The sequence below is a fragment of the Mesoplodon bidens genome (assembly GCF_964165515.1).
Source record: "Mesoplodon bidens genome assembly, chromosome: 4".
Classification (NCBI taxonomy): domain Eukaryota; kingdom Metazoa; phylum Chordata; class Mammalia; order Artiodactyla; family Ziphiidae; genus Mesoplodon; species Mesoplodon bidens.
Window position 1 is genome coordinate 29,339,912 of NC_138160.1, and position 25,752 is coordinate 29,365,663.

General features: G+C 43.3%; 1 protein-coding gene across 8 annotated transcripts in view; it reads left to right on the forward strand.

Annotated features, from left to right (window-relative positions):
- The window catches only part of RAI14 (retinoic acid induced 14), a 149,776-nt gene that overhangs the window by 11,924 nt on the left and 112,100 nt on the right, over positions 1-25,752 (forward strand). For all 8 annotated transcript variants that reach the window (XM_081231020.1, XM_081231017.1, XM_081231022.1 and 5 more), the window contains exon 2: positions 20,267-20,349. In XM_081231020.1, the coding sequence (XP_081087146.1) occupies positions 20,314-20,349 (36 nt within the window). In that variant the 5' untranslated portion in view covers positions 20,267-20,313. The remainder of the gene's footprint in view (positions 1-20,266; positions 20,350-25,752) is intronic.

Consider the following 25,752-nt stretch of genomic DNA (forward strand, 5'->3'; position numbering starts at 1 on the left):
ATAGATATGTTTTCTGAACCATATATAACAGAGTAATAGTTTGCATAGAAGTCTGTCAGTTTTGAAATAAAATTGTTGATTAATCATTCCTTCTTCATGTGGCAGAGTGAATCTTTTAAACTAACTTTCAACCATTATCAGCTTGCAGGATTTACTAGATCTAAGTTTTATGATTTGGTAGTAAGTGAATATTAAACATGATAATATGTACATTTTTTCTTAATTTTGTGCCTGCCTTGTAAGTAGAAAATGCTGTTACTGTTAATTGGATGCTGTCATCAGTCTTTAAAAGGAAGATCTAAATCATCACTGTCTAATAGAATATAAGCCAGCCACAAATACAAGCCACTGTAAGTCATTTAAAAGTTTCTTGGGCTTCCCTGGTGGCGCAGTGGTTAAGAATCCGCCTGCCAATGCAGGGGACAGGGGTTTGAGCCCTGGTCGGGGAAGATCCCACATGCCACAGAGCAACTAAGTCTGTGTGCCACAACTACTGAGCCTGCGCTCTGGAGCCCTTGAGCTACAACTCTTGAGCCCGCATGCCACGACTTCTGGAGCCTCGCGCCTAGAGCCCGTGCTCTGCAACGAGAAGCCACCGCAATGAGAAGCCCGCGCATTGCAACGGAGAGTAGCTCCCGCTCGCCGCAACTGGAGAAAGCCCGCGCGCAGCAACGAAGACCCAACACAGCCAAAAATAAATAAATTTATTAAAAAAAAAATTTCCGGTAGGCACAAAAAGGAAAGTGAAGCAAATGAAATTAATCATAATAATTGATTTTATCTAGGCTATCCAAAATACTATCAACATATATTCAGTCAATCTATTAATGATATAGTTGACATTCTTTTTTCATAGTAAGTCTTTGAAATCCGTTGTGTATTTTCCACTTACAGTGCATGTCAGCTTGCAGTAGCCACGTTCTAAATGCTCAGTGGCCACGTGTGATTAATGACTATGGTATTAGACAGCACTGGTCTAAGTAATATGTCATTTTGTAGGTCCCGTAACCCCAGTAACCACCTGACACCTAGAATGCCCTCAATAGATGCATGCTTGATTAAGCTTCCCTGCATCTCTGCCCAGTTATCTGGAATTTTGCCCTTAGCTTTCAGTGTTTCCTTAGAGGAGTACAGTAGCTCAAGAGCTTCATCACAAACTGATTACACATGGAATAATGGATATTTGTGTTCTTGGTTTACAAGTCTCTCTCTGCTTTCATGCAAATGCATTCAAAAAAGGTCATGGACCTTTTTTTCTTTTTTGTAGGCAAGGATTGTGTATGGGCCACATTTTTGCATCCCCTATATACTTGGCCCAGAGTTGGTATTCAGTGTATATGAGTAAATAAAACAGTATAGGTTTCTTATTTTTCCTCTTAAATTGCAAGTTCTTGAGTAGGCACGATCTTTTTACTCTGTAGACCCTCGTAGGATCAGGTGCAAGCTATGTGAGTTTGTGGATATGCGTGGCGCCCAGGGTGGAGGGGAGTGTGTTTTAAATCTTGTTGCAGTTGATAGAAGCATTCCCCATCCTTTATGTTAATGCTGTTTTCTTCTTATCCCTAAACACAACAAAGCGTTGCAAGTTGAAAGGTAGAAGGTCCAGGGTATCAAATTCAGTCAACAGGAGTTCGTGTTCACTGGGCAGGCGGTTCTAGACACCCCACAGAGTACAGGCATAGAGCAGAGTCTGGAGCTCTAATGGAAAGGATCTGGAAGGCTTTTCCCTTTGCGCTGCCAGGACAGTAGTGTGGCAAATCCAGGTTGGCATAGCCCCTGGGGAGTGATGCCATGATGACTGAGCCACTGCGTTGGGCTTCTCTTCCAGGTGTCTTGTTTAGAATAAATTAGGGTGAGTGAGAGGAATATTCAAGGATTAACTGCTCCAAGAATGATCCTTGGGCCCCGAAGTCTCCTGGTCCAGCTGGACCCCAGCGTTGCAACCCCCTACTCCAGGGCAGCTTCCCCGCTGTCTGCCCCTCTCTCCTTGTCCCCAGCTGACCTGAAGTTTCCTTCTTCATCCTTAGCCGCAGCACTGGGTCCCTCCAGGACCCAGCTGTTTGGATGACTTTTTATTTCGTGAGTGTTTTTAAAAGTCTAATGCGGGCTTCCCTGGTGGCGCAGTGGTTGAGAGTTCGCCTGCCGATGCAGGGGACACGGGTTCGTGCCCCGGTCCAGGAAGATCCCACATGCCGCGGAGCGGCTGGGCCCGTGAGCCACGGCCGCTGAGCCTGCGCGTCCGGAGCCTGTGCTCCGCAACGGGAGAGGCCACAACAATGAGAGGCCCGTGTACCCCCCCAAAAAAAATTAAAAAAAAAAAAAATAAAAGATTAAAAAAAAAAAAAAAAAAGTCTAATGCTATTCATTTCCAGTTACTCATGATTGTTTTCCTTGTTGGCTGGTTCCTGTAGGAGAGCCAAAGAGCTATTCGTATTTTCAGGATGGAAGTAACCCAGAAGGTGGGGCTTGCTGGCCAGGTCTTCTGTGGTGAAGAAAGAACGGAGTGCTTGGAGGTGGAGGTGGTGAGGCATTGCTGCCAGATCAAGGAGCACCTAACAGCCAAACAAATGAGTGATCAGTATGCCCTCCCTAACCTGTGGGTTCCGAGGGGACCTCATAGGCGCCCCCCCGCCCGCCCCGCATTGTATTCAGCCCAGTTAAACTCTGGAGAGTGTGTATTTCAGTTCTGTAGGTTCAGGGAGTGAATTGAGCTACTGTCTTCAGAAATGAGCTGAACAGACCGAAATGCAAGCTGCAGCAGTGCTGCTGAGGTTCTAGGCCCCTCTTTTATGGTGGCATCTGAGGGGACAGCCTGAGCAAGATCGACTAGGTGAGAAGGCACCAAAGGATTTGTCAGTACTCTTAGACTGCAAGTGACGGAAACTCAACTTGAACTAGCTTAGGAAAGAGGGGGGAGTGCCTTGGCTCCTGTGACGCCAAATCCTGTGCTAAAAGGGTGTAAGGGCCTCTGGGATCCCTGGAATCAGGGGCCTTCCTGGTTCCCTCCCTCAGACCAGCTCTCCGCACTGGGTTAGGATTGAGTCTTGGGCAGCCGCCAGGCTCACATTTTTCCAGTTTCTCTGCCAGAGAGGAAGGTCTTGTCTTCCCTTTTCCCTTCCACTCCCTTCTCTTTTCCCTTCCTCTTCTACTTCCCCCTCCTCTTTCCCCCTCCTCTTCCCCGCCCCACCCCCAGAGATCCCAGGGAGGGTGTCTGAATAGCCTTGCTAAGGACACATTCCCATCTCTAGGGAACAGCTACAGTCAGAATATAACCTGGTTGCAGTGGTGATGGGGAGGCAGGGGTAGGAGGACAGTTTTCTAGAAGAGGAGTGCAGTTATCAGAAGAAGGCGGGCACTGAGGAGCGTGCACGGTAACACGTTACGTTAGAGAAAATGCGGAGACCTGCCTTCAACTGAGCAGGGACCCCGTCCCTGTTGGACTGGAGATGAGACTATATGATTTATGAATACATGATGTTCGAATGACATCCAAACATGGTAGCTGGGGCAGCGGAAATAATCATTGTTCTCTCCATCTACTCCCCCACTCCTGTTCCTAGGGTATCAGAATTCACAGAATCCATGTTATTAACTTATTTATCCCTTATTCTCAAAAGTATTTGAGGCAGTGGATGACTCGGGAGGGATTCATCAGAACCATTGTGATCATCGTAAATGACATTTCCTACATTCTAGAATGTGGAGAGTCCAAGTTATCCCATTTTAAAACCGAGTCAAAGAACCGATGACGTCACGGTAAGCCAACATTTGGGAAGCAAATATAACCATCCAGGGAGCTACCCTTTCACTCTAAAGATGTTTCTCACTACCTAACAACTTTGCGTATGGACCTCCTTTTGACTTTTTGTATTTCATCTTTTTAAAAACGGCTTCATTGAGGTATGATTTACATTCCACAAAATCACCATTTTTAGTATACAGTACTGTTCAATTTTTAGTAAATTTGTAAAGTTGTGGAATCATCACCATTGAGTTTTTTTTTTTTTTTTTTTGCGGTACGCGGGCCTCTCACTGTTGTGGCCTCTCCCGTTGCGGAGCACAGGCTCCAGACGCGCAGGCTCAGCGGCCATGGCTCACGGGCCCAGCCGCTCCACGGCATGTGGGATCTTCCCGGACCGGGGCACGAACTCGTGTCTCCTGCATCGGCAGGCGGACTCTCAACCACTGTGCCACCAGGGAAGCCCGAGTTTTTTATTTTTTCACATACACGCACTGTATTTTATTTTTACAAGAGATAAATAAACTGACACCAAGCATTGTAAATGGATGATCACAACAAAAGCAACAATGATTGCAATTACCAAACACAAAACACACTCACACTATATCATAATATTGACATTCAGTCCAGTAACACTCCATTGTAACAGCTCCTTTACTTTGCAGTGAAAATTGTTTGTATATTTTTTGCTTCTGAGTCCTTGTGGGATTTTTTTTTATTCAAACAGAAAGTCACAAAAATTATAATCATCCTCATCAGTTCACTCAGTCCCATGTAATTAATTTTTTTTATCTTGATCTTTTGTTAGCACTTTTATGAATTCATCAGTTTTCCATTAGAGTTCTGAAAATGCTTATTCATTCAGTTCAGCCATATAGTCAGTTACCAGAAACCTGTACTTGTCAGAGTCTTTTCCATGAATTCCTTGAAGATGAAACCCTTTTACAGGAACATTTTTGCAAAACCATCAGAGTACACCCAGAACTTTCTGTAAATGACAAAAGACTTAAAAATGACCACGGTTAAAGATTTGATGAAAGTTCATAATAATGCAATTGACAAGGAAATTTAGTTATTTCTGAGACATATATTTTAAAGTAATAACTAGAAATATGACTTATAACATTATACCAGAATATATAAGATTTTTAGAAATTTCATGTAATGTCTGGAACATTAATATTAACATACATCCATACAAATAACCCAAAGAAAGTTTAGTATTAGTTTTTTTGTTTGTTTGTTTTATACTGCAGGTTCTTATTAGTCATCAATTTTATACACATCAGTGTATACATGTCAATCCCAATCACCCAATTCAGCACACCACCATCCCCACCCCACCACGGTTTTCCCCCCTTGGTGTCCATACGTTTGTTCTCTACATCTGTGTCTCAACTTCTGCCCTGCAAACCGGTTCATCTGTACCATCGTTCTAGGTTCCACATACATGCGTTAATATATGATATTTGTTTTTCTCTTTCTGACTTACGTCACTCTGTATGACAGTCTCTAGGTCCATCCATGTCTCAAAAAATGACTCAACTTCGTTCCTTTATATGGCTGAGTAATATTCCATTGTATATATGTACCACATCTTCTTTATCCATTCGTCTGTCAGTGGGCATTTAGGTTGCTTCCACGACCTGGCTATTGTAAATAGTGCTGCAATGAACATTGGGGTGCATGTGTCTTTTTGAATTATGGTTTTCTCTAGGTATATGCCCAGTAGTGGGATTTCTGGATCATATGGTAATTCTATTTTTAGTTTCTTAAGGAAACTCCATACTGTTCTCCATAGTGGCTGTATCAATTTACATTCCCACTAACAGTGCAAGAGGGTTCCCTTTTCTCCACACCCTCTCCATCATTTGCTGTTTGTAGATTTTTTGATGATGCCCATTCTGACTGGTGTGAGGTGATACCTCATTGTAGTTTTGATTTGCATTTCTCTAATAATTAGTGATGTTGAGCAGCTTTTCATGTGCTTCTTGGCCATCTGTATGTCTTCTTTGGAGAAATGTCTATTTAGGTCTTCTGTCCATTTTTGGATTGGGTTGTTTGTTTCTTTAATATTGAGCCACATGAGCTGTTTATATATTTTGGAGATTAATCCTTTGTCCATTGATTCGTTTGCTAATATTTTCTCCTATTCTGAGGGTTGTCTTTTCGTCATGTTTATGGTTTCCTTTGCTGCGCAAAAGCTTTTAAGTTTCATTAGGTCCCATTTGTTTATTTTTGTTTTTATTTCCATTACTCTAGGAGGTGGATCAAAAAAGATCTTGCTGTGATTTATGTCAAAGAGTGTTCTTCCTGTGTTTTTTTTTTTTTTTTTTTTTTTTTTTTTTTTTTTTGCGGTATGTGGGCCTCTCACTGTTGTGGCCTCTCCCGTTGCGGAGCACAGGCTCCAGACGCCCAGGCTCAACGGCCCAGCCGATCCGCGGCATGTGGGATCTTCCCAGACCGGGGCACGAACCCGTGTCCCCTGCATCGGCAGGCGGACTCTCAACCACTGCGCCACCAGGGAAGCCCCTTCCTGTGTTTTTCTCTAAGAGTTTTATAGTGTCTGGTCTCACATTTAGGTCTGTAATCCATTTTGAGTTTATTTTTGTGTATGGTGTTAGGGAGTGTTCTAATTTCATTCTCTTACATGTAGCTGTCCAGTTTTCCCAGCACCACTTATTGAAGAGGCTGTCTTTTCTCCATTGTATATCTTTGCATCCTTTGTCATAGATTAGTTGACCATAGGTGCATGGGTTTATCTCTGGGCTTTCTATCTTGTTTCATTGATCTATGTTTCTGTTTTTGTGCCAGTACCATATTGTCTTGATTACCGTAGCTTTGTAGTATAGTCTGAAGTCAGGGAGTCTGATTCCTCCAGCTCAGTTTTTTTTTCCTCAAGACTGCTTTGGCTATTCAGGGTCTTTTGTGTCTCCATACAAATTTTAAGATGATTTGTTCTATTCCCTAAAAAATGCTATTGGTAATTTGATAGGGATTGCATTGAATCTGTAGATTGCTTTGGGTAGTATAGTCGTTTTCACAATATTGATTCTTCCAGTCCAAGAACATGGTATATCTCTCCATCTGTTGGTATCATCTTTAATTTCTTTCATCAGTGTCTTATAGTTTTCTGCGTACAGGTCCTTTGTCTCCCTAGGTAGGTTTATTCCTAGGTATTTTATTCTTTTTGTTGCAATGGTAAATGGGAGTGTTTCCATAATTTCCCTTTCAGATTTTTCATCATTAGTGTATAGGAAAGCAAGAGATTTCTGTGCATTAATTTTGTATCCTGCAACTTTGCCAAATTCATTGATTAGCTCTAGTAGTTTTCTGGTGGCATTTTTAGGATTCTCTATGTATAGTGTCATGTCATCTGCAAACAGTGACAGTTTTACTTCTTTTCCGATTTGTATTCCTTTTATTTTTTTTTTTCTTCTCTGATTGCCATGGCTAGGACTTCCAAAACTATGTTGAATAATAGTGGTGAGAGTGGACATCCTTGTCTTGTTCCTGATCTTAGAGGAAATGCTTTCAGTTTTTCACCATTGAGCATGATGTTGGCTGTGGGTTTGTCATATATGGCCTTTATTATGTTGAGGTAGGTTCCCTCTATGCCCACTTTCTGGAGAGTTTTTATCATAAATGGGTGTTGAATGCTGTCGAAAGATTTTTCTGCATCTATTGAGATGATCATATGGTTTTTCTTCTTCAATTTGTTAATATGGTATATCACATTGATTGAATTGTGTATATTGAAGAATCCTTGCATCCCTGGGATAAATCCCACTTGATCATGGTATATGATCGTTTTAATGTGTTGTTGGATTCTGTTTGCTAGTATTTTGTTGAGGATTTTTTGCAGCTATATTCATCAGTGATATTGGTGTGTAATTTTCGTTTTTTGTAGTATCTTTGTCTGGTTTTGGTATCAGGGTGATGGTGGCCTCATAGAATGAGTTTGGGAGTGTTCCTTCTTCCACGATTTTTTGGAAGAGTTTGAGAAGGATGGGTGTTAGCTCTTCTCTAAATGTTTGATAGAATTCACCTGTGAAGCCATCTGGTCCTGGACTTTTGTTTGTTGGAAGATTTTTAATCACAGTTTCAATTTCATTACTTGTGATTGGTCTGTTCATATTTTCTATTTCTTCCTGGTTCAGTCTTGGAAGGTTATACCTTTCTAAGAATTTGTCCATTTCTTCCAGGTTGTCCATTTTATTGGCATAGAGTTGCTTCTAGTAGTCTCTTGGGATGCTTTGTATTTCTGTGGTGTCTGTTGTAACTTCTCCTTTTTCATTTCTAATTTTATTGACTTGAGTCCTCTCCCTCTTTTTCTTGATGAGTCTGGCTAATGCTTTATCAATTTTGTTTATCTTCTCAAAGAACCAGCTTTTAGTTTTATTGATCTTTGCTATTGTTTTCTTTGTTTCTATTTCATTTATTTCTGCTCTGATCTTTATGATTTCTTTCCTTCTGCTAACTTTGAGTTTGGTTTGTTCTTCTTTCTCTAGTTCCTTTAGGTGTAAGTTTAGATTGTTTACTTGAGTTTTTTCTTGTTTCTTGAGGTAGGCTTGTATAGCTATAAACTTCCCTCTTAGAACTGCTTTTGCTGCATCCCATAGGTTTTGGATCATCGTGTTTTCATTGTCATTTGTCTCTAGGTAGTTTCTGATCTCCCCTTTGATTTCTTCACTGATCTCTTGGTTATTTAGTAACGTATTGTTTAACCTCCATGTTCTTGTGTTTTTTACGTTTTTTTTTTCCATAACTGATATCTAGTCTCATAGCGTTGTGGTCAGAAAAGATGCTTGATATGATTTCAGTTTTCTTAAATTTACTGAGGCTTGATTTGTGACCCAAGATGTGATCAGTCCTGGAGAGTGTTCCATGTGCACTTGAGAAGAAAGTGTAATCTGCTGTTTTTGGATGGAATGTCCTATAAATATCAATTAAATCTATCTGGTCTGTTGTGTCATTTAAAGCTTCTCTTTCCTTATTTATTTTCATTTTGGATGATATGTCTATTGGTGTAGGTGAGGTGTTAAAGTCCCCCACTATTATTGTGTTACTGTCGATTTCCTCTTTTATAGCTGTTAGCAGTTGCCTTATGTATTGAGGTGCTCCTATGGTGGGTGCATATATATTTATAATTGTTATATCTTCTTCTTGGATTGATCCCTTGATCATTATGTAGTGTCCTTCCTTGTCTCTTGTAACATTCTTTATTTTAAAGTGTATTTTATCTGAGTATAACTACTCCAGCTTTCTTTTGATTTCCATTTGCATGGAATATCTTTTTCCATCCCCTCACTTTCAGTCTTTATGTGTCCCTGGGTCTGAAGTGGGTCTCTTGTAGACAGCATATATATGGGTCTTGTTTTTGTATCCATTCAGCCAGCCTGTGTCTTTTGGTTGGAGCATTTAATCCATTCACGTTTAAGGTAATTATTGATATGTATGTTCTTATGACCATTTTCTTAATTGGTTTGGGTTTGTTTTTGTAGGTCCTTTTTTTCTCTTGTGTTTCCCACTTAGAGAAGTTCCTTTAGCATTTGTTGTAGAGCTGGTTTGGTGGTGCTGAATTCTCTTCGCTTTTGCTTGTCTGTAAAGCTTTTGATTTCTCCATCGAATCTGAATGAGATCCTTGCTGGGTAGAGTAATCTTGGTTTAGGTTCTTCCCTTTCATCACTTTAAGTATATCATGCCACTCCCTTCTAGCTTGTAGAGATTCTGCTGAGAAATCAGCTGTTAACCTTATGGGAGTTCCCTTGTATGTTATTTGTCATTTTTCCCTTGCTGCTTTCAATAATTTTTCTTTGTCTTTAATTTTTACCAGTTTGATTACTATGTGTCTTGGCATGTTTCTCCTTGGGTTTATCCCATATGGGACTCCTGTGCTTCCTGGACTTGGGTGGCTGTTTCCTTTCCCACGTTAGGGAAGTTTTAGACTATAATCTCTTCAAATATTTTCTCTGGTCCTTTCTCTCTCTCTTCTCCTTCTGGGACCCGTATAATGCGAATGTTGTTGCATTTAATGTTGTCCCAGTGGTCTCTTAGGATGTCCTCATTTCTTTTCATTCTTTTTTCTTTATTCTGTTCCGCAGCAGTGAATTCTACCACTCTGTCTTCCAGGTCACTTTTCCGTTCTTCTGCCTCAGTTATTCTGCCATTGATTGCTTCTAGTGTAGTTTTCATTTCAGGTATTGTATTGCTCATCTCTGTTTGTTTGTTCTTTAATTCTTCTAGGTCTTTGTTAACCATTTCTTTCACCTTCTCTATCTTTGCCTCCATTCTTTTTCCGAGGTCCTGGATCATCTTCACTATCATTATTCTGAATTCTTTCTCTGGAAGGTTGCCTATCTCCACTTCATATAGTTGTTTTTCGGGGGTTTTATCTTGTTCCTTCATCTGGTATATAGCCCTCTGCGTTTTCATCTTGCCTATCTTTCTGTGAATGTGGTTTTTGTTCCACAGGCTGCAGGATTGTAGTTCTTCTTGCTTCTGCTGTCTGCCCTCTGGTGGATGAGGCTATCTAAGAGGCTTGATGGGAGGGACTGGTGGTGGGTAGAGCTCAGTAAAACTTTAATCCACTTGATTGTTGATGGGTGGGGCTGGGTTCTGTCCCTGTTGGTTGTTTGGCCTGAGGCAACCCAACACTGGAGCCTACCTGAGCTCTTTGGTGGGGCTAATGGCGGACTCTGGGAGGGCTCACGCCAAGGAGTACTTCCCAGAACTTCTGCTGCCAGTGTCCTTGTCCCCACAGTGAAACAGAGCCACCCCCCACCTCTGCAGGAGACCCTCCAACACTAGCAGGTAGGTCTTTTTCAATCTCCCCTGGGGTCACTGTTCCTTCCCCTGGGTCCCGATGCGCACACTGCTTTGTGTGTGCCCTCCAAGAGTGGAGTCTCTATTTCCCCCAGTCCTGTCGAAGTCCTGCAATCAATTCCCACAAGGCTTCAAAGTCTGATTCTCTAGGAATTCCTCCCGTTGCCGGACCCCCAGGTTGGGAAGCCTGACATGGGGATCAGAACCTTCACTCCAGTGCGTGGACTTCTGTGGTATAAGTGTTCGCCAGTCTGTGAGTCACCCGCCCACCAGTTATGGGATTTGATTTTACTGTGATTGTGCCCCTCCTACCATCTCATTGTGGCTTCTCCTTTGTCTTTGGATGTGGGGTATCTTTTTCGGTGAGTTCCAGTGTCTTCCTGTCAGTGATTGTCCAGAAGGTAGTTGTGATTCTGGTGTTCTCACAAAAGGGAGTGAGAACATATCCTTCTACTCCGCCATCTTGGTTCCACCTCTCCCACCATTGAGTTTTTTTTTTTTTTTAACATCTTTATTGGAGTATAATTGCTTTACAATGGTGTGTTAGGTTCTGCTTTATAACAAAGTGAATCAGTTATACATATACATATGTTCCCATATCTCTTCCCCCTTGCGTCTCCCTCCCTCCCACCCACCATTGAGGGTTTTTTTTTTTTTTTTTTGCGGTATGCGGACCTCTCACTGTTGTGGCCTCTCCCGTTGCAGAGCACAGGCTCCGGACGTGCAGGCACAGCAGCCATGGCTCACAGGCGTAGCTGCTCCACGGCATGTGGGATCTTCCTGGACAGGGACACGAACCCGTGTCCCCTGCATCGGCAGGTGGACTTTCAACCACTGGGCCACCAGGGAAGCCCCACCATTGAGTTTTAAAACACCTCTCTCACCCCCAAAAAGAGCACTCATGCTCATTTGCAGTCCCTCCTTGTTTCCATTCCCAGCCCTAGACAACTGCTAATCTACTTCCTGTCTATAAATTTGCCAGTTCCGGATATGTCATACAGATGGAATCTTACAGTATGTGGCCTCTGTGTCTGACCTTCACTTAGCACAATGGTTTTGCACCGCATGTATCAACACTTTGTTCCTTTTTGGTGCTGGATAGATAGTACTGCATTCCACTGTGTGGAAATGCCACATTTTGTGTACCTAATTGATGGATATTTCAGTTGTTTCCACTTTTTCACGATTATGAATACTGCTGCTATACGTTCATATACAAATCTCTGTGTGGACGTGTGTTATCATTTCCCTTGGCAAGATACATAGTGTAATTGCCAGGTTGAATGGTAAATTTATATTTAACTTAAGAAGCTGTCAAACTGCTTGCCACAGTAACTGTTTGCTTTCCACATTTTGTATTTTAACTAGTAACATTTGCGGCGTGGCCCTTTTTTTTTAATATACATTTATTTATTCATTTTTGGCTGTGTTTGGTCTGCGTTGCTGCGCGCAGCTTTCTCTAGTTGCAGCGAGCAGGGGCTACTCTTCGTTGTGGTGCGCAGGCTTTTCGTTGCAGAGCACAGGCTCTAGGCATGTGGGCTTCAGTAGTTGTGGCTCGCGGCTCAGTAGTTGTGGCTCGTGGGCTCAGAAGTTGTGGCCCACAGGCTCTAGAGTGCAGGCTCAGTAGTTGTGGCGCACGGGCTTAGGCTCTGTGGCATGTGGGATCTTCCCGAACCAGGGCTCGAACCCGTGTCCCCTGCATTGGCAGGCGGATTCTTAACCACTGTGCCACCAGGGAAGTCCCATGCCCTGTCTTTTTAAACTGGATTGGTTCTTTTGGATCTTAAGATGGGGAAAAGCCAAGGAATGGACTTGAGATGAAGAAGGTAAGGTGCTTAGCACATATGCTTGCCGTTTCAGGTTGATTACTAGGTGTGTGCAGGGAAGCTTTTTTGCTTGAGAGATGGACACGTGGTGTGTTTTGACAGAGCTGTTGACACCAGCATTAAAGATTTGGAAACGTACACTAGGAACGGCATTTTAGAGGTCATCTTAAAAAATAACCTCGGGGACTTTCCTGGTTGCACAGTGGTTAAGAATCTGCCTGCTAATGTAGGGGACACGGGTTTGAGCTCTGGTTCGGAAAGATCCCACATACCGTGGAGCAACTAAGCCTGTGGGCCACAACTACTGAAACTGTGCTCTAGAACCCGTGCTCTGTAACAAGAGAAGCCGCTGCACCGAAGAGTAGTCCCCGCTCGCTGCAACTAGAGAAAGCCTGCGCACAGCAACGAAGACCCAATGCAGCCAGAAAACAAATAAATAAATTAATTAAAAAAAAAAAAACCTCAACATGAGGGATAATCACATGGAATTTCTTAGTCCTAGAGTGATTTTTATATTCCAGAGGTAGCTTGTTTTGATTAAGCCCATGTTTTTTAAATTGGATGGATTTAGGGCACAAGGTAACCTTGGGGCTTTCCTTTGGTAGGCTTATCAGAGCATGTGAGCAGCCGATTTGACAGCCCAGATAGTAGTGTTACCGGAGCCCTGGCCAATTTCATACCAGGGGTGGTGGCTCTGACTGATTCATGGACCAAGATCGGTCCTGCTTGATGGCAGGTTTTATTTTTAAAGAAGAATGATGTATTTGTTTCTCAAAAGAAATGTTATCCCCGGATAAAGGCAAGTTGTGAATATAGGGAGGGAGATTAATGTTAAGAGTTTTACTTCATGATTATTATGATACAATATCTGAATGGCATTTACAGTTTTAAAAGAACATGATCATTTTTTAGAGGGAGGAAGTAAGATATTGGAGCATTTTAGAAAAGATTCATTGCCAAAATGAAACAATTGCTTATGTCTTTTTTTCCCCTTACCTTTCCCCCTTCCTTGTCATCTGGGCAATCTTTTAACATACCTGCACCTTAGTGAATTCATAAGAGAGATGACATATGTGAAAGCAGCTAGCCCATAATTAATGCTTAGTAAAGTTTGCATGTGCATTGACTCATTCATTCATTTATTTATATGTGTCTTTGCTGAATAAATAAGACACCTAAGATGTGATCATAAAGCAGCTTTGTTTGTGTCCCACTGACACTTTAAAATTTGTTCAGTGAAGTGAGTCTATCTCTTGCTTCTCGATGAAATCTCTAACTTTTCTGATTAGATTTTTAAAAAAATTCTACAGTCAGTTTCAGTTGCTAAATACTCTTAGTTTAGAACTTGGGATGCCTGATTGCAAATAAAAATTAAAATTTCAAATTTGATTTAAAAGAAAATATCTTTCCTTTTCTCTCTTTCCCTGCTTTCTCCTTCTCTTCTCCTGCCTTCATCTAACGGTCATGTTTTGTTCCCACCACGCCCCCCCCAGGGTTGCAGTGGTAAACCGGGGGTTGGAGTGGGGAGATGCGAAGTAAGAGGGGTAAGAAAGTTCTTACTTGATGGTACATAGCAAGATAGTGCTGTGCTCTCTCAACCTGATAGATGTTTTGAGCTGACTCTCGCTCTTGGGGTCTTTTGGGGGGAATTATGGTTTGGATTGTGTCCTCCTAAAATTCATATGTTGAAGCCCTCACCCCTAGTACTGTGGAATGTGACTGTATTTGGAGATAGGGTCTTTAAAGATGCAATTAAAGCAAATAGGGGTATATGGGTGTGACTGGTGTCCTCATAAGAAGACATTAGGACACAGACACACAAAGAGGGAAGACCATGTGAAAACAATGGGGGAAGAAAACCATCTACAATGAGGGAGCGAGGCTTCAGAGTAAAATCAAAATCAGCCTTGCTGTTACCCTGATTTTGGACTTCTGGCCTCCAGAACTGTGAGGATATAGATTTCTGTTGCGTAAGCCACCAGATCGTGATACTTTGTTATGGCAGCCCTAGCAAACCAGTAGAGGAGGGCTTTGGAGATCCTCTCTCCTTCCTTGTTCCACTCCTGGACCGTCGCTGGGGACCCCTCTGATTCCCTCGATGCAGGTGATGTACTCACCTCTGCTTTGTTGCTTCTCTATCTGGGAATCAGCTTCTCCTGCTCTCTTCACCCTCTAATCCACTGTGTTAGGCAGGATCCACGACAGCTTCCTACCGTCTCTCATGAATTGACTACATCTGGTCTACAGGAGGCGTACATCTGTGCTCAGATAAACTCCAGCGTTCAGGCTGATCACAGCCCAGCAGCCGCCGCTCCTTTTTTCCCATCCTCACAGCTTAGGCCAGTTTCTCTCCCACCTTTTACATTTTCCAGGCAAGGATCAGAACCCTGTCCAGTCTCTCCAAGGGGTCCTGTAGGCCTTTGTCATGAGGTTGAGTAGGCGTGATGGGAATCATTGCATAGTTCTCTCTGAAGAAAGGCCCTCCCCCATTCTCCACGTGCTCTGATCCTTTTAAACCCCAGACGTGAGTGAAGGTCTGAGAGTCCTGTTAACCAGTTGTCAGCTAAATCCTTTGAAAAGATGTGTCCTGGACTGGCCGCTTACTTTGGAATGAAATGTCTGTTCTATCTCTGTGCTTCCAATTTGACACTCGGTGCTTGGTCACTCATCCTTTCTCTCAGCCTCAGTGAACTTCTGCTGAGTATGGGCCACACAGAGAGTCCTGCTGAGGTTAGTGGTGAAGACGTGGGCGTGGCCAGGATGGACTTTCTCCGTGTTGAGAAGCTCCCTGACTGGAAGTGGTAGAATCTTATGCAATAATAATAGACCAGGCATGTAGGTTTGGGGGAGTCCTTGGCCTGCTTTGTATCTGGCTGATAAAATCTCTATCCTAAGCGCTTGCCCCCAGGCTTCTAGTGGATGGTCCTTGCTCCCTGTTGACTCATGCATTCCATTACTGAAATGGTCAGCTCCCTTGGCTGAGCTCAGCGTGTGGTGAAGGAGAGCATTGAGCGTTCATAGCTTTTGGTTCAAATTCCATGTTTGTGGGAGAGGGATGATAGAGAAATCAGGTACTTGAGGGAGACTAGGTAGTAGACGCTGGCAGGGAGAGAAGTATTTTAATTTTAGTTTCTTGCATTGGTTCAGTGTCCTCTTCAGTGCTTTGGATTTTAAGTCTGTTGTTCTTTTCACTTGGAAGAAAAAATCCTGAAGCCTGTCTGGGGTACACGTTAGTGTTCTGGTGTTACTGACGATTCCGTGGAGTTATCTCCACAATTCCACGACTGACGGATTAGTTAGAGTGAGGACGGATTAGTTAGAGTGAGGACGCTGTTATGCACCCTGCTCCTCTAATGCTGTGATGATTCACAGGGAATTGTTTTAAACCACTGCCCTTGAATCCTGGGGTGTGGCATCTTGGATGCTAATACATTCCTGTGATTCAGGAAAATGTACATGTGTGTACCACTGCCATCTGCCTTTGCGAGTTCATATCGTTTCTTAGTAGCCATGGGTAACCTGCTAGTTTCTCTCCTAGATTTTAGTGTAGAGGGCTCCCCTCTCACCCCGCACAATATTTTGAAAGGTTCAGTCAATGCTCGAAAACGTTGGTCTATTATATCTACTTCTACAGTGTCTCTAGATTATCTTTAACGAAGGTGTCAATTATAGGTATGGTACCACTGAGTCTAGAACAGTGGTTCCCAATCTAATTGAGCATCCAAATCACCCGGCAAGTTTAAAAAGAAGAAAAGTTACAGATTTCTGAGCCTCACCTCTGGTTACAGAATCCAAATACCTGGCTGGAGCTCCAAGAGGACCCTTATGTGCTGACATAATTGCCAGCGTTGTCTTATGAAATAATCTTTGCGTCATATGTCGGGGTGGAAGCGGGGGCGGGTGGGAGAAGGAGTGGTTGGAAGATAGAAGACAGGAGCGTTTTTTTCTAACCGTTTCAGCTGGGGGTGGCTTATGGTAGAGAAATGGCTAAATAAAGAGAATCTACGAGCAACCACGTGTTAGCACTAAGGGCACTGCTTGTTAGCCTTTGTTCCTTCGAAGTTCATTTTCAGTCAGTCCAGATGTTTCTAACCTGGAATTTTTTTAACCCTAAGGATCGGAGAGGTAATGGAGATGATTAAACTTTAAAAAAAACCAACAGCTTTGTTCAGTTGCATCCTCCTCAATTTGCCCATTTGAATTATACAATTGAATGGCTTTTGGTACGTTCACAGGTTGTACAGCTATCATGGCAGTAAATGTAGAACATTTTTATCACCCCAAAAGGAAACTCTGTATCTATTATAAGTCGTTTTTAATACTCAAAGAAGTTTAACTTATTAGTTCATACTGTAGCGTATAGGCTAATATCAAGCTTTTTTTTTTTTTTTTTCTCGGTACGTGGGCCTCCCACTGCTGTGGCCTCTCCCGTTGCGGAGCACAGGCTCCGGACGCGCAGGCTCAGCGGCCATGGCTCACGGGCCCAGCCGCTCCACGGCATGTGGGATCCTCCCGGACCGGGGCATGAACCCGCGTCCCCTGCATTGGCAGGCGGACTCTCAACCACTGCGCCACCAGGGAAGCCCAATATCAAGCTTTTTTGATTCAGGCTAGAATTATATCAGATAAGATAGCTCATGTTAAGCTTTGATTGAGAGTTACATTGTTTTTAAAGGGAAAATGGATTAACAAGCCCCGTTTGCTGGATCTAGTATTTCAGATGAGAGGGCAGTACGTTTGTGCATCTCTGCCCTACTGCATCCTCCGCGATGGAGTGATGTCACATGATGGCGGGTGACGAAGCTGTGTTTCAGTGACTTATTCTGGGTTTGCGCAGGGAGCAAACTGACTAACATTTCTGCTCAGGGGATAGACATGCTTGAAAGGGGAGAACGTGATCCAAACACCCTCTCGCATATACGTGAAACATTTCACCCTCTTTTTGAACCATTCAAATGAGACTCCCGTGCAATTAATGTGGCTTCACCGCCGCTCTTTTGATCTAAGCATCTTTATTAAGTGACTTTTCCAAGGACTGCTATTCGTGTAGCCTGGCTAAATTGATAGATGTCACTTTATCCAGTGTGGCTTTTGGAAGTTTGAATTTGGGAATTAGAGCTGTAAGATTCCAGCTGACCCAAGGAAGGCAAGTCGCTGATTGACTCCTGGGTCCTCTTGGGGAAGAGGAAGAGGTATCAAGGCAGAGGGAACTCAGCATCATCTCAGGGGCAGGTGACTTCCCCCTAGTCCTGGCTTCCAGGGGTTAGGTTCTTTTACCAATACTGGGAAAGCTGTGATCTGTTACTAACTTGAATTACCCCCAGCTACAGTTCTTGTTTCTGAAGTTACTATTCTGTGGGTTTCCGGAACTTCTTTACCCTTGACCCCTATCTCTGTCATCCTGGAGTTATACTCTTGAACCACCCAGCTCTCACACACCCAGAGCCTTAATTCCAGGAAAATATGCACTTCACAGCTAGTACCTCGCCCTGGGAATTTTTGGAATTACTTGCTTTATTTACTTAATCCTCTTAATTGTTCGTTTGCATACTTCTCACTGCCATGCTGTGGGTGGGTTGGGGGGCAGCGGACACAAAGACAAACACCAAAAAAAACTAGCACCACACCCATGAACACACCCCCACCCCAATGTGACCTCAAACAAAAGTCCGACCCAGCCTCGCCTAAGACATTGTGTTCTTGCCTGAAGGAATGCTTTGGGTGGTTCCACCTTGGTGGGCTACACAGTTTGTGGATTATCTAAGCCTGGGTTTCTCTTTGCTTCTTTTCCTGGTGCATGGATTTGGCCTCTTTTCTTGGTTATTAGCACTTCACCCAGAGGGTGGAAGGAATTGAACTGAAAGGGCGATTTCCCTTTTCTAGCTACATTTGATGGAGAACCATGAGCCAATGACAGGTTGGGAACATCTGATTATCATTATTTCTACTTGGATTCATCAAAGGTGGTTTGCTTTGACATGAAGAAGGGCTGTTTTATAAACCAGCGCAACTTTGATAAGGATAGTTCCTGTTTCATGTACCTTATTTCTAGGTTCTCAAACTTGTATGCCAAGTAAATATTCAACCAAGGAGGTTCCTGGGCACTACTCCTGAGATTCAATTTCCGTTGACTTTTGCATTTAGCAAACTGTCCCCAGGTCCTTCTGATTCAGATTAAGGAGGGGGCCAACTTCCAGAAACACTGTCTCGGAGTTTGTACTTTGCTGTTCAGGTCCCAGCCCAGCCTTCTCTGTGGTTAAATATGTGGCAATTAACAAGGTGTAATTACAGTGTGTGTGGTTTCCAAGGCAACACACATTCTGTCACCCCTGCTGAGGCTGGGAAGATTGAAAGGGCCCACAGGGAGGCTGCCTAATGGTGTGGCCTCCAGATTAATGTCATTGAGGTGCTTTACGATGACCGATGACCGGGTTTTGGTACCATTCGCCCAAGGGCCCTGCCTAAGGGCAGCAGCAATAATGAAAGGAAACAAATTAGAAGCCAGGGAGCTGCTGGACCACTTCTGGAGGTGGCGATGAAGACCTGAGGAGTGATGAGTCCAGCCTTTCAGTTGCTTGCATTTCCCCTGCTCTATTTCCTCAAATCGGTTTAGTCCAGAATGATAAGGATGGTGGAGAAACATGATGACCTTGAAAGGCTTTTGAAAAATGATGGTCGACTGTGGTCAACATCCGACCACCCTTCCTTAGTCCTCAAATGGACAGGACTGTTGATGTCCCCGGTTCTCACTTTGTCAACTGAGGCTTGAAGTTACATTTCTGGAGCACTTACGAGGTGATGGGAACTTGCACAAAGATTTTTCTGGCCTTTTTGACCTAAATGGGAGGGTTCCACACTGTACATTTTCCAGGTTTAAAGATGGAAAAGATCAAGTTCATACCATATTTTAGCACAGGAGTTTACTTTGGGGTTTTAGTTTTAAAGCTGTAGGGCAGCGGAGAAGGCATTCAACCATCAGTCTGACTTTGGGGTCTGGTTTTGACTTTTATCACACAGAGGTTTTGGGAATGCAGACAGGTTTCTTCACTTCTCTCAGGAGGCTCTGCCTTGACCTCTGGAAAATGAGGGGCTTCGACTAGATCAACAGTCTTACCTTTTGAATGGTGACAACCCCCTTGCAGAATCTGATGAAAATAGGAACTTTCTTCTCTTAAAAAAAGTACATATATACTGTCATTCCAAAAATTACCTTCACTTTCTGAAGGGACCACAGACCCCTCCTAAATGAGGTGGTTTCTTAAAACTTTTCCAGCTCTGGCTCTGAATCACTGGGTCCCACGACGATCTGGGGGGAGTCTTTCACTGTTTTGAGTGGCTTCCTGAGGAATGACGTATTCAGTGAGGGAGGTTTTGTTGTTTCTTGCATTTTTCACTCATTGCCCTGTGCATCTAGGAGGGGGAAGGAAAGAAGCCACACTGAGAAAAATAAATAGGGAATGAATGGCATCTGGAATATGAGCTGTTTTCCTTATCATGCTTCACTACGGTGGCCCTTCCAGAGGAGGTTGAGGGTATAACTATAATGTGAGAGGAGTGAGTTAGGCACACGGATACTGTATTTTGTGCAGTGACAGGTCAGCAGCTACTTAAGATTTTTCTACTTTGAATGGGAAGTTGGGATAAAATTTAAAGTTTCGGTTAACTTGAAAATGTCAGAAGGTTCCAGGTAGTATCACGAACCGGAATAACATATGTTCTTTACTACTTCCCAGCCCTTAACCCTGACCACCTTCCTGACTCAACCCCAGTCGCCTACCCATGGCCCGAAGTCCTAATCCATTCAGGAGGGAGTATCTATAGTGTCTGTTTGGGAACCTAGATACTTAATTTCTTCTTTTCTTCCTCTGGTTAGGTGCTGAAAGTCTCCTCTAGAGTTCTGGAAGGCTGAATGGACTAAACATGAAGAGCTTGAAAGCCAAGTTCAGGAAGAGTGACGTAAGTAGTCTGGCTGTTCCCCCCATGTTCCTGGGGCTGCAGCAATGCCCTCCCTCATACCTTGATAAGGTGCTGGGTTAATCAACCACAGAAGCCAGAAGCACTCTGGGGCCCAGCTCAGGGTGGCTTTTGTGAACGGCGTGTTCTAGATTCCTTGCTTTTTGTGTGTATAGCTTCCGAAAATGACTTTTTTTTTTTTTACTCCTGGCATCTGTGCCTTGGAGAGAAAGGAGCAGTCAAATTAAACATCTTTTTTCGCCCCCTTGATTCTCGATAAAGTGCCAGAGTATTCCTTTTAAAATTCTAATGAGACTACTGCTCAAACCCTCCCCCCTCCACCTACCGGCTCTGCATCTCACTTGGAATAAAAGCTAAAGTCCTTAAAACAGCCTACCAGTCCTTATACCGGCTGAAACTGAACATCCTAACAAAAAGAATCAGTCAAATGCCTCAGCATCGTTAAAGTCCCCCCAGATCTGATTCAGAATGTCATTCTTAGAGGAAGCTAGTCTCGTGAAAGTGGTTAGGAATTACGTGTTAGCAAGGTTTGTCTTGGCGTTTAGAAAACTTTTAAATTCTGTTAGGCTCTTGTGGTGAAACAGCAATATCTATTGCTGCCTGCACCTTTATTCTCCCAGCATTCCTGGGGCTCTTCCTCATTTGTTATTCATCATAAAAGACTGGATTGGACGAACCAGTTATGATGTCAGAATTACGAGACAAAGTCTCCCAGAGGAGAAAATGGAGAAAGACAACATAGCAGCGGGATTATACGTGATGCTATTGTAACAAAAGGTCACCTTATAAACGCTGCCGAGGTTCCAGTCTTGTACTAGCTGCACTCCAGATGCTTGGAGCAGAATGGTTGAATGGGAGAAATTCATGGAAGCGTGTGAGATGGAAGCTCAGATGTGTCACCCTCCTACTGGGTTTGCTTGGCTGTCATTTTACATTAGGTAGTTAAAGGTGAACCTGGATTTTATTTCTGTGCCATGAATTATATGACAGCTTGGTACAGCCGTATTTTTGCAATACGTGGAGGCCGTGTCTTTTATGGCTAACATCACACACACATGCACACGCACACGCACACCCACACACACCTCCTTTTGGCTGAAGCTTATCTCCTGACGCTGCATCATGACATGTAACTCACGGCCCTGATAAGGCCCAGACCAGATGAGATGCCTGTGGGATGATTGCAGAATCTTGTCGTGCTGAAAGGAAGTTAGAGCTAGAAAGGGGTTTTAGGAAAAAGTGGGCCTCACCTTCTCATTCTTCAGGTAAGTTAACTACAGCTGAGAGAATGTGAAGAGACTTGGCTGAAGTCGTCCACCTAGCCTTTGGCCAGAGTGAGAGCCTTGGTCATCTGACTTCCTTAACCCCTTGCCCCTGCCACTCCCCAGAGAAACCCCCTTCAACCTCCTCATTTGCTGGCCCAATGATGCGACCACCTGCAGACCTCATTGGGCTTTCAGTTAAGAAGGGAAAGGCAATTAAATGGAAAATGTTGCCCAGTCGAGCAGATACGGGTTTGTAAATTGTGTGACCAGGTTAACAGATACCTTTTCCATTCCAAGGGAATTTGAGCAGCTTCCATTTGCACAAGTTGAGGTTGTTTCAGCACAATTTAATCAGTCTAGAATTCCATGGTATAGGAACAGGGGCAGGGGGAAGTGATAGGAGCGTACACTTTTGGTTTAAAAATTAAAAACTGGTGGCCTTAGAGAGGGTGTTGCTGGAATCTAGTTTTTTAAATAAAAACTGAAATATTTCCATGATGTAGGGAAAAACGTCACAGTAACAACACTATTGAAAGCGTCTGGGATTTGGCCGCAGAAAGGCTGGTTTTGGCAGTTAGTACAAAGGGAAAAAACGTTAGAGGAGCACACTTGGGGGAGGAGGGCAAAAGAAATTGGTATTATGGGGCCAGACAGTTTCAGATGGCTCCCCAGTTTCATCCCAGATTGCTTCCCAGAGTGCCATCACTGTACTGTGAGATGGAGGGCATAAAAGCAAAAAAACAAGAAAACCGTTTCAAACCCCAGCTTGAAGAGCTAACCGTTATGAAGTATTTACTATATGTCAGGCACTTTGCCAGGCTCATTACGTGAACTTCATTTAATCTTGCCACAGACCTGATGTGGTAGGTATTATTGTCAGGCTCATTTTCCAGATGAAGAAACTGAGACCCAGGGAGTTCCAGTCCCTTGCCTGGGCCTGGGTTCTTCTAGCTCAAAGTTGTATAGCCAGTTTTTGTGCCAAAGTAGCCTGATTCCAGAGCCCAGGTTTCCTGAAAGAGGAAATTTGGATGGAGGTTTGATTTTATGAAACAGCAGTCCAGGCAGTAGCTTGGAAAAGTGACTTTGGGCCTAGGTCCGTGGGCTTGGGCAAGTCTCTACCCTTCCCTGAACCCTCAGGTTTCTCACCTGAAAAGCGGAGAAAATAGTATTAGCCTCACGAAGTTGTTGTGAAGGTTAAAATATGCTGATGCCTGTAAGGCACACATCTTAGGCCTGTCACTCAGGAGATGCTTGGTAAATCATTCTTCCTCCTTCTTGATCAGAAACCCATGATATAGTTCAGAGGACTTCAGCGCTGTGGTTGGCAGACAGGTTCAGACTCACTACAAGCTTTCCTTGGGAGGGTTCCTGCCTCCTGCTTGGGTATCGTGAGGGGTCTTCAGAGCTCAAGCCTGGGCAGTGAGGGCCTCCTCTCTCTCACAACACGTATTTCTCCGTTTAAGCAGTAGATTTGAGATGAGAACGATACCAGAGTGATTGTGACACGAAAGAAACAACTAGAGTTCTCTCAATTCTGTTATTCTACGTGACCATTGGGAATTCTTATTTGTGTCTAAAATTTAAAGTAGTCAAATAGGGCAGACAGCAAAGTAATATTTTTATTGGTGACAACTTTATTTCCTGTGTGAAATATTTTACTGACTTGGAATACTTTTAAAATTGAAACTTATTTTAAAATTGCTAATTTAATTGTTAATTAAAAGTAAACAGTGAGTCAGTAGTATAATTATGGTTTTAAAAAAAGAAATCCACGATGGAAAAAGTAGGCTGAAAAGTGTATGTGGTCTGGAGGGCAGAATAATCTGCTAACACTTGCAGCCTCTGAGGAAGGATTCAGAGCTAGGAGTGGGTGCGGGGGGGAGTTTTGCTTTTCACTGGGTGCCTTGGGGTTTGCCTTTTTTGGTCTATGTGTATGCACCCACATGTACCACTTATTACAAGAAAAACAAGTTTGAAACTGTTTATATTCAGTTCCATCAGCCAAACTATAATCTTCTTTACCTGAAGTGAGGGGTCTCTCTCAAAGAACAACCCTAAACCCTCAGCCATCAAATTTTCCTGCTTGTCTTTGTGTGAGGCTGAAAGGAGAATGGGAAAGAAAGGGCCCTTTGTGTTTCTGGGGGGCAGGAAGAAGAGGGACGGCAGATCATGTTCGTGCTCTCATAAAGAGAAGGCAGGTGACCCGCGGGCATGATCATGTTTCAGCCAGCCTGTGGCTGGGAGGTCTGCAGCCAGATGAGTTTGTGGCCATTGAGAGCAAATCCCAGGAGTGAGGAAGGACCAGTGTGGCCCAAAGGAGACCCCCGTGGATGGCCTGAAGGTCATTGTGCTGCACCAAGACCATCATGCGGGTAGAGATTTCCTCCGAGTGTCCTTTCTGGAACACTTGACTCAGACAGCTGCTAAGTCAAGGGTGGGTTTATGTGTGTGACCTAAGGGAATGAGCCCGATTCCCTGGGCTGTGGTTAGATACTGTCCTTGTCTCCTTGCTTTAATCCCTAAACATGATTGTGAGCCTGCAGATAATCCACAGAGGCCAAAGAAATCCTAAAGGTGGATGACGTTTTCCAGCTCCCATTTCTAACTTGATTTTGGGCATCCTTGAACTTGGGTTAGATTCTGGAAAGGATACAGGAGAAATGTGAGGGATGGTTCTTGTCTTGAAGAAGCTCATAAGCCGAGGTGGGAGGAGAAAAACTACACACAGGAAATAACTAAGGCACAATACAGATCATGTATAATATAGATATTAAAAGGATCTCCAGGATGACATAACCACTTGTTGAATTGTGAGACCTGGATGATAAATGCTATAGATTTTCAGAGAGGGGTAAATCACTGGACATGGGAAATTTGGGGGGAGCTTTATGGAGGTGAAGCTTCTTCCAGGCCTCAGGGATGCATAGGATTTGGAACGCTGGTTAGGAGAGGAGGAGAGGAAAGGGTAATGCAGGGGAGCCGGCCGTGAAGCACAGTGGGTAGACTCAGTTTCCAGAAATTGCCTTTGATACGCAGAACAGTGAAGCTTCAAGAGCCCAGGAAAGTGCCCATGGCATGGCTCTGAGTCTTTTAGTAAGAATGCTATAAATTTTTCATTCTAGTTTTAAAAATGGATGTACTTGACTTTTTACGCTTATAAAGTAAGCACAGAGTACTAAATCATCATTATTTATTTCTTTTATGATTAGTTTGAAAGTAGCTTCTTTACCTCTTTAAATATTTGCAGCAACTAGTACGTGGTTCCACATGGAAAAATGAGCTGTCATCATGAGAAATGAGGCCAAGAAGGTTGGGATTTCCCTTTGCTTATAAAATGCTCAGGCTTCTGGAATTTCTTTGTAAATGCCAATTTTTAGTGCCTTGAGTGAAATGGGTGGAGGCTGAGGGATGGGAAAAAGGGTTGAAAGATCTTTGTAACAAATCTTGAGAACTGCCTCTCAAACATGATCGAGGCCTTCAGAGTTTACTTTGTGGGTGTGTGTTTAATTTTATGAAAGATTTGTTCCCAATTCTGTTTTGCATTATAATAGGGAAGCAGTGGACGTTCCACTTAGGGAAACAAACCAAAAAAAGGCAGCCAGTTGAAAATGGCTGGCTCCATGAGAGATTAAATTGATGGTATTTCTTTCTGTAGCAGCTACTAACGATTGCAGCTTTCAGCCAAAGAATGCACATACCCCGTGAATCTTGAGGAACCAGACACATCCTGCTCAGACAGGAGTTTGAATTTGTTGCCTGTTGAGAGAATAGCTCTCATGAAGGTCAGTAATCGACATCTCTGCCAAGGTATTTTTTCAAGGAGTTTTTCGTCATTTATAATAAGTTTTTACAGATGCCCAAGACTCCCTCCCCAACCATGCATGCAAAAAAAAAATGAGAGTATTTAAAATCCGAGCCTCTTGACGGAGGAGCCTTGGCCAAATCTATTGTAAAGCTAAGCCTCTTTGTTTTCATCGACATAGTTTAAAAATACATCAGAGGTGACCTTTTGGGATGGAGGTCTGAGACTCTTGGAAACTTCTGTGGAGAATTTGGTCAGGTTCGTGTCATGCTACATAGTTTCTCCAGGTCTTGTCAGCCCGTCTTAAGTGGGGAATCT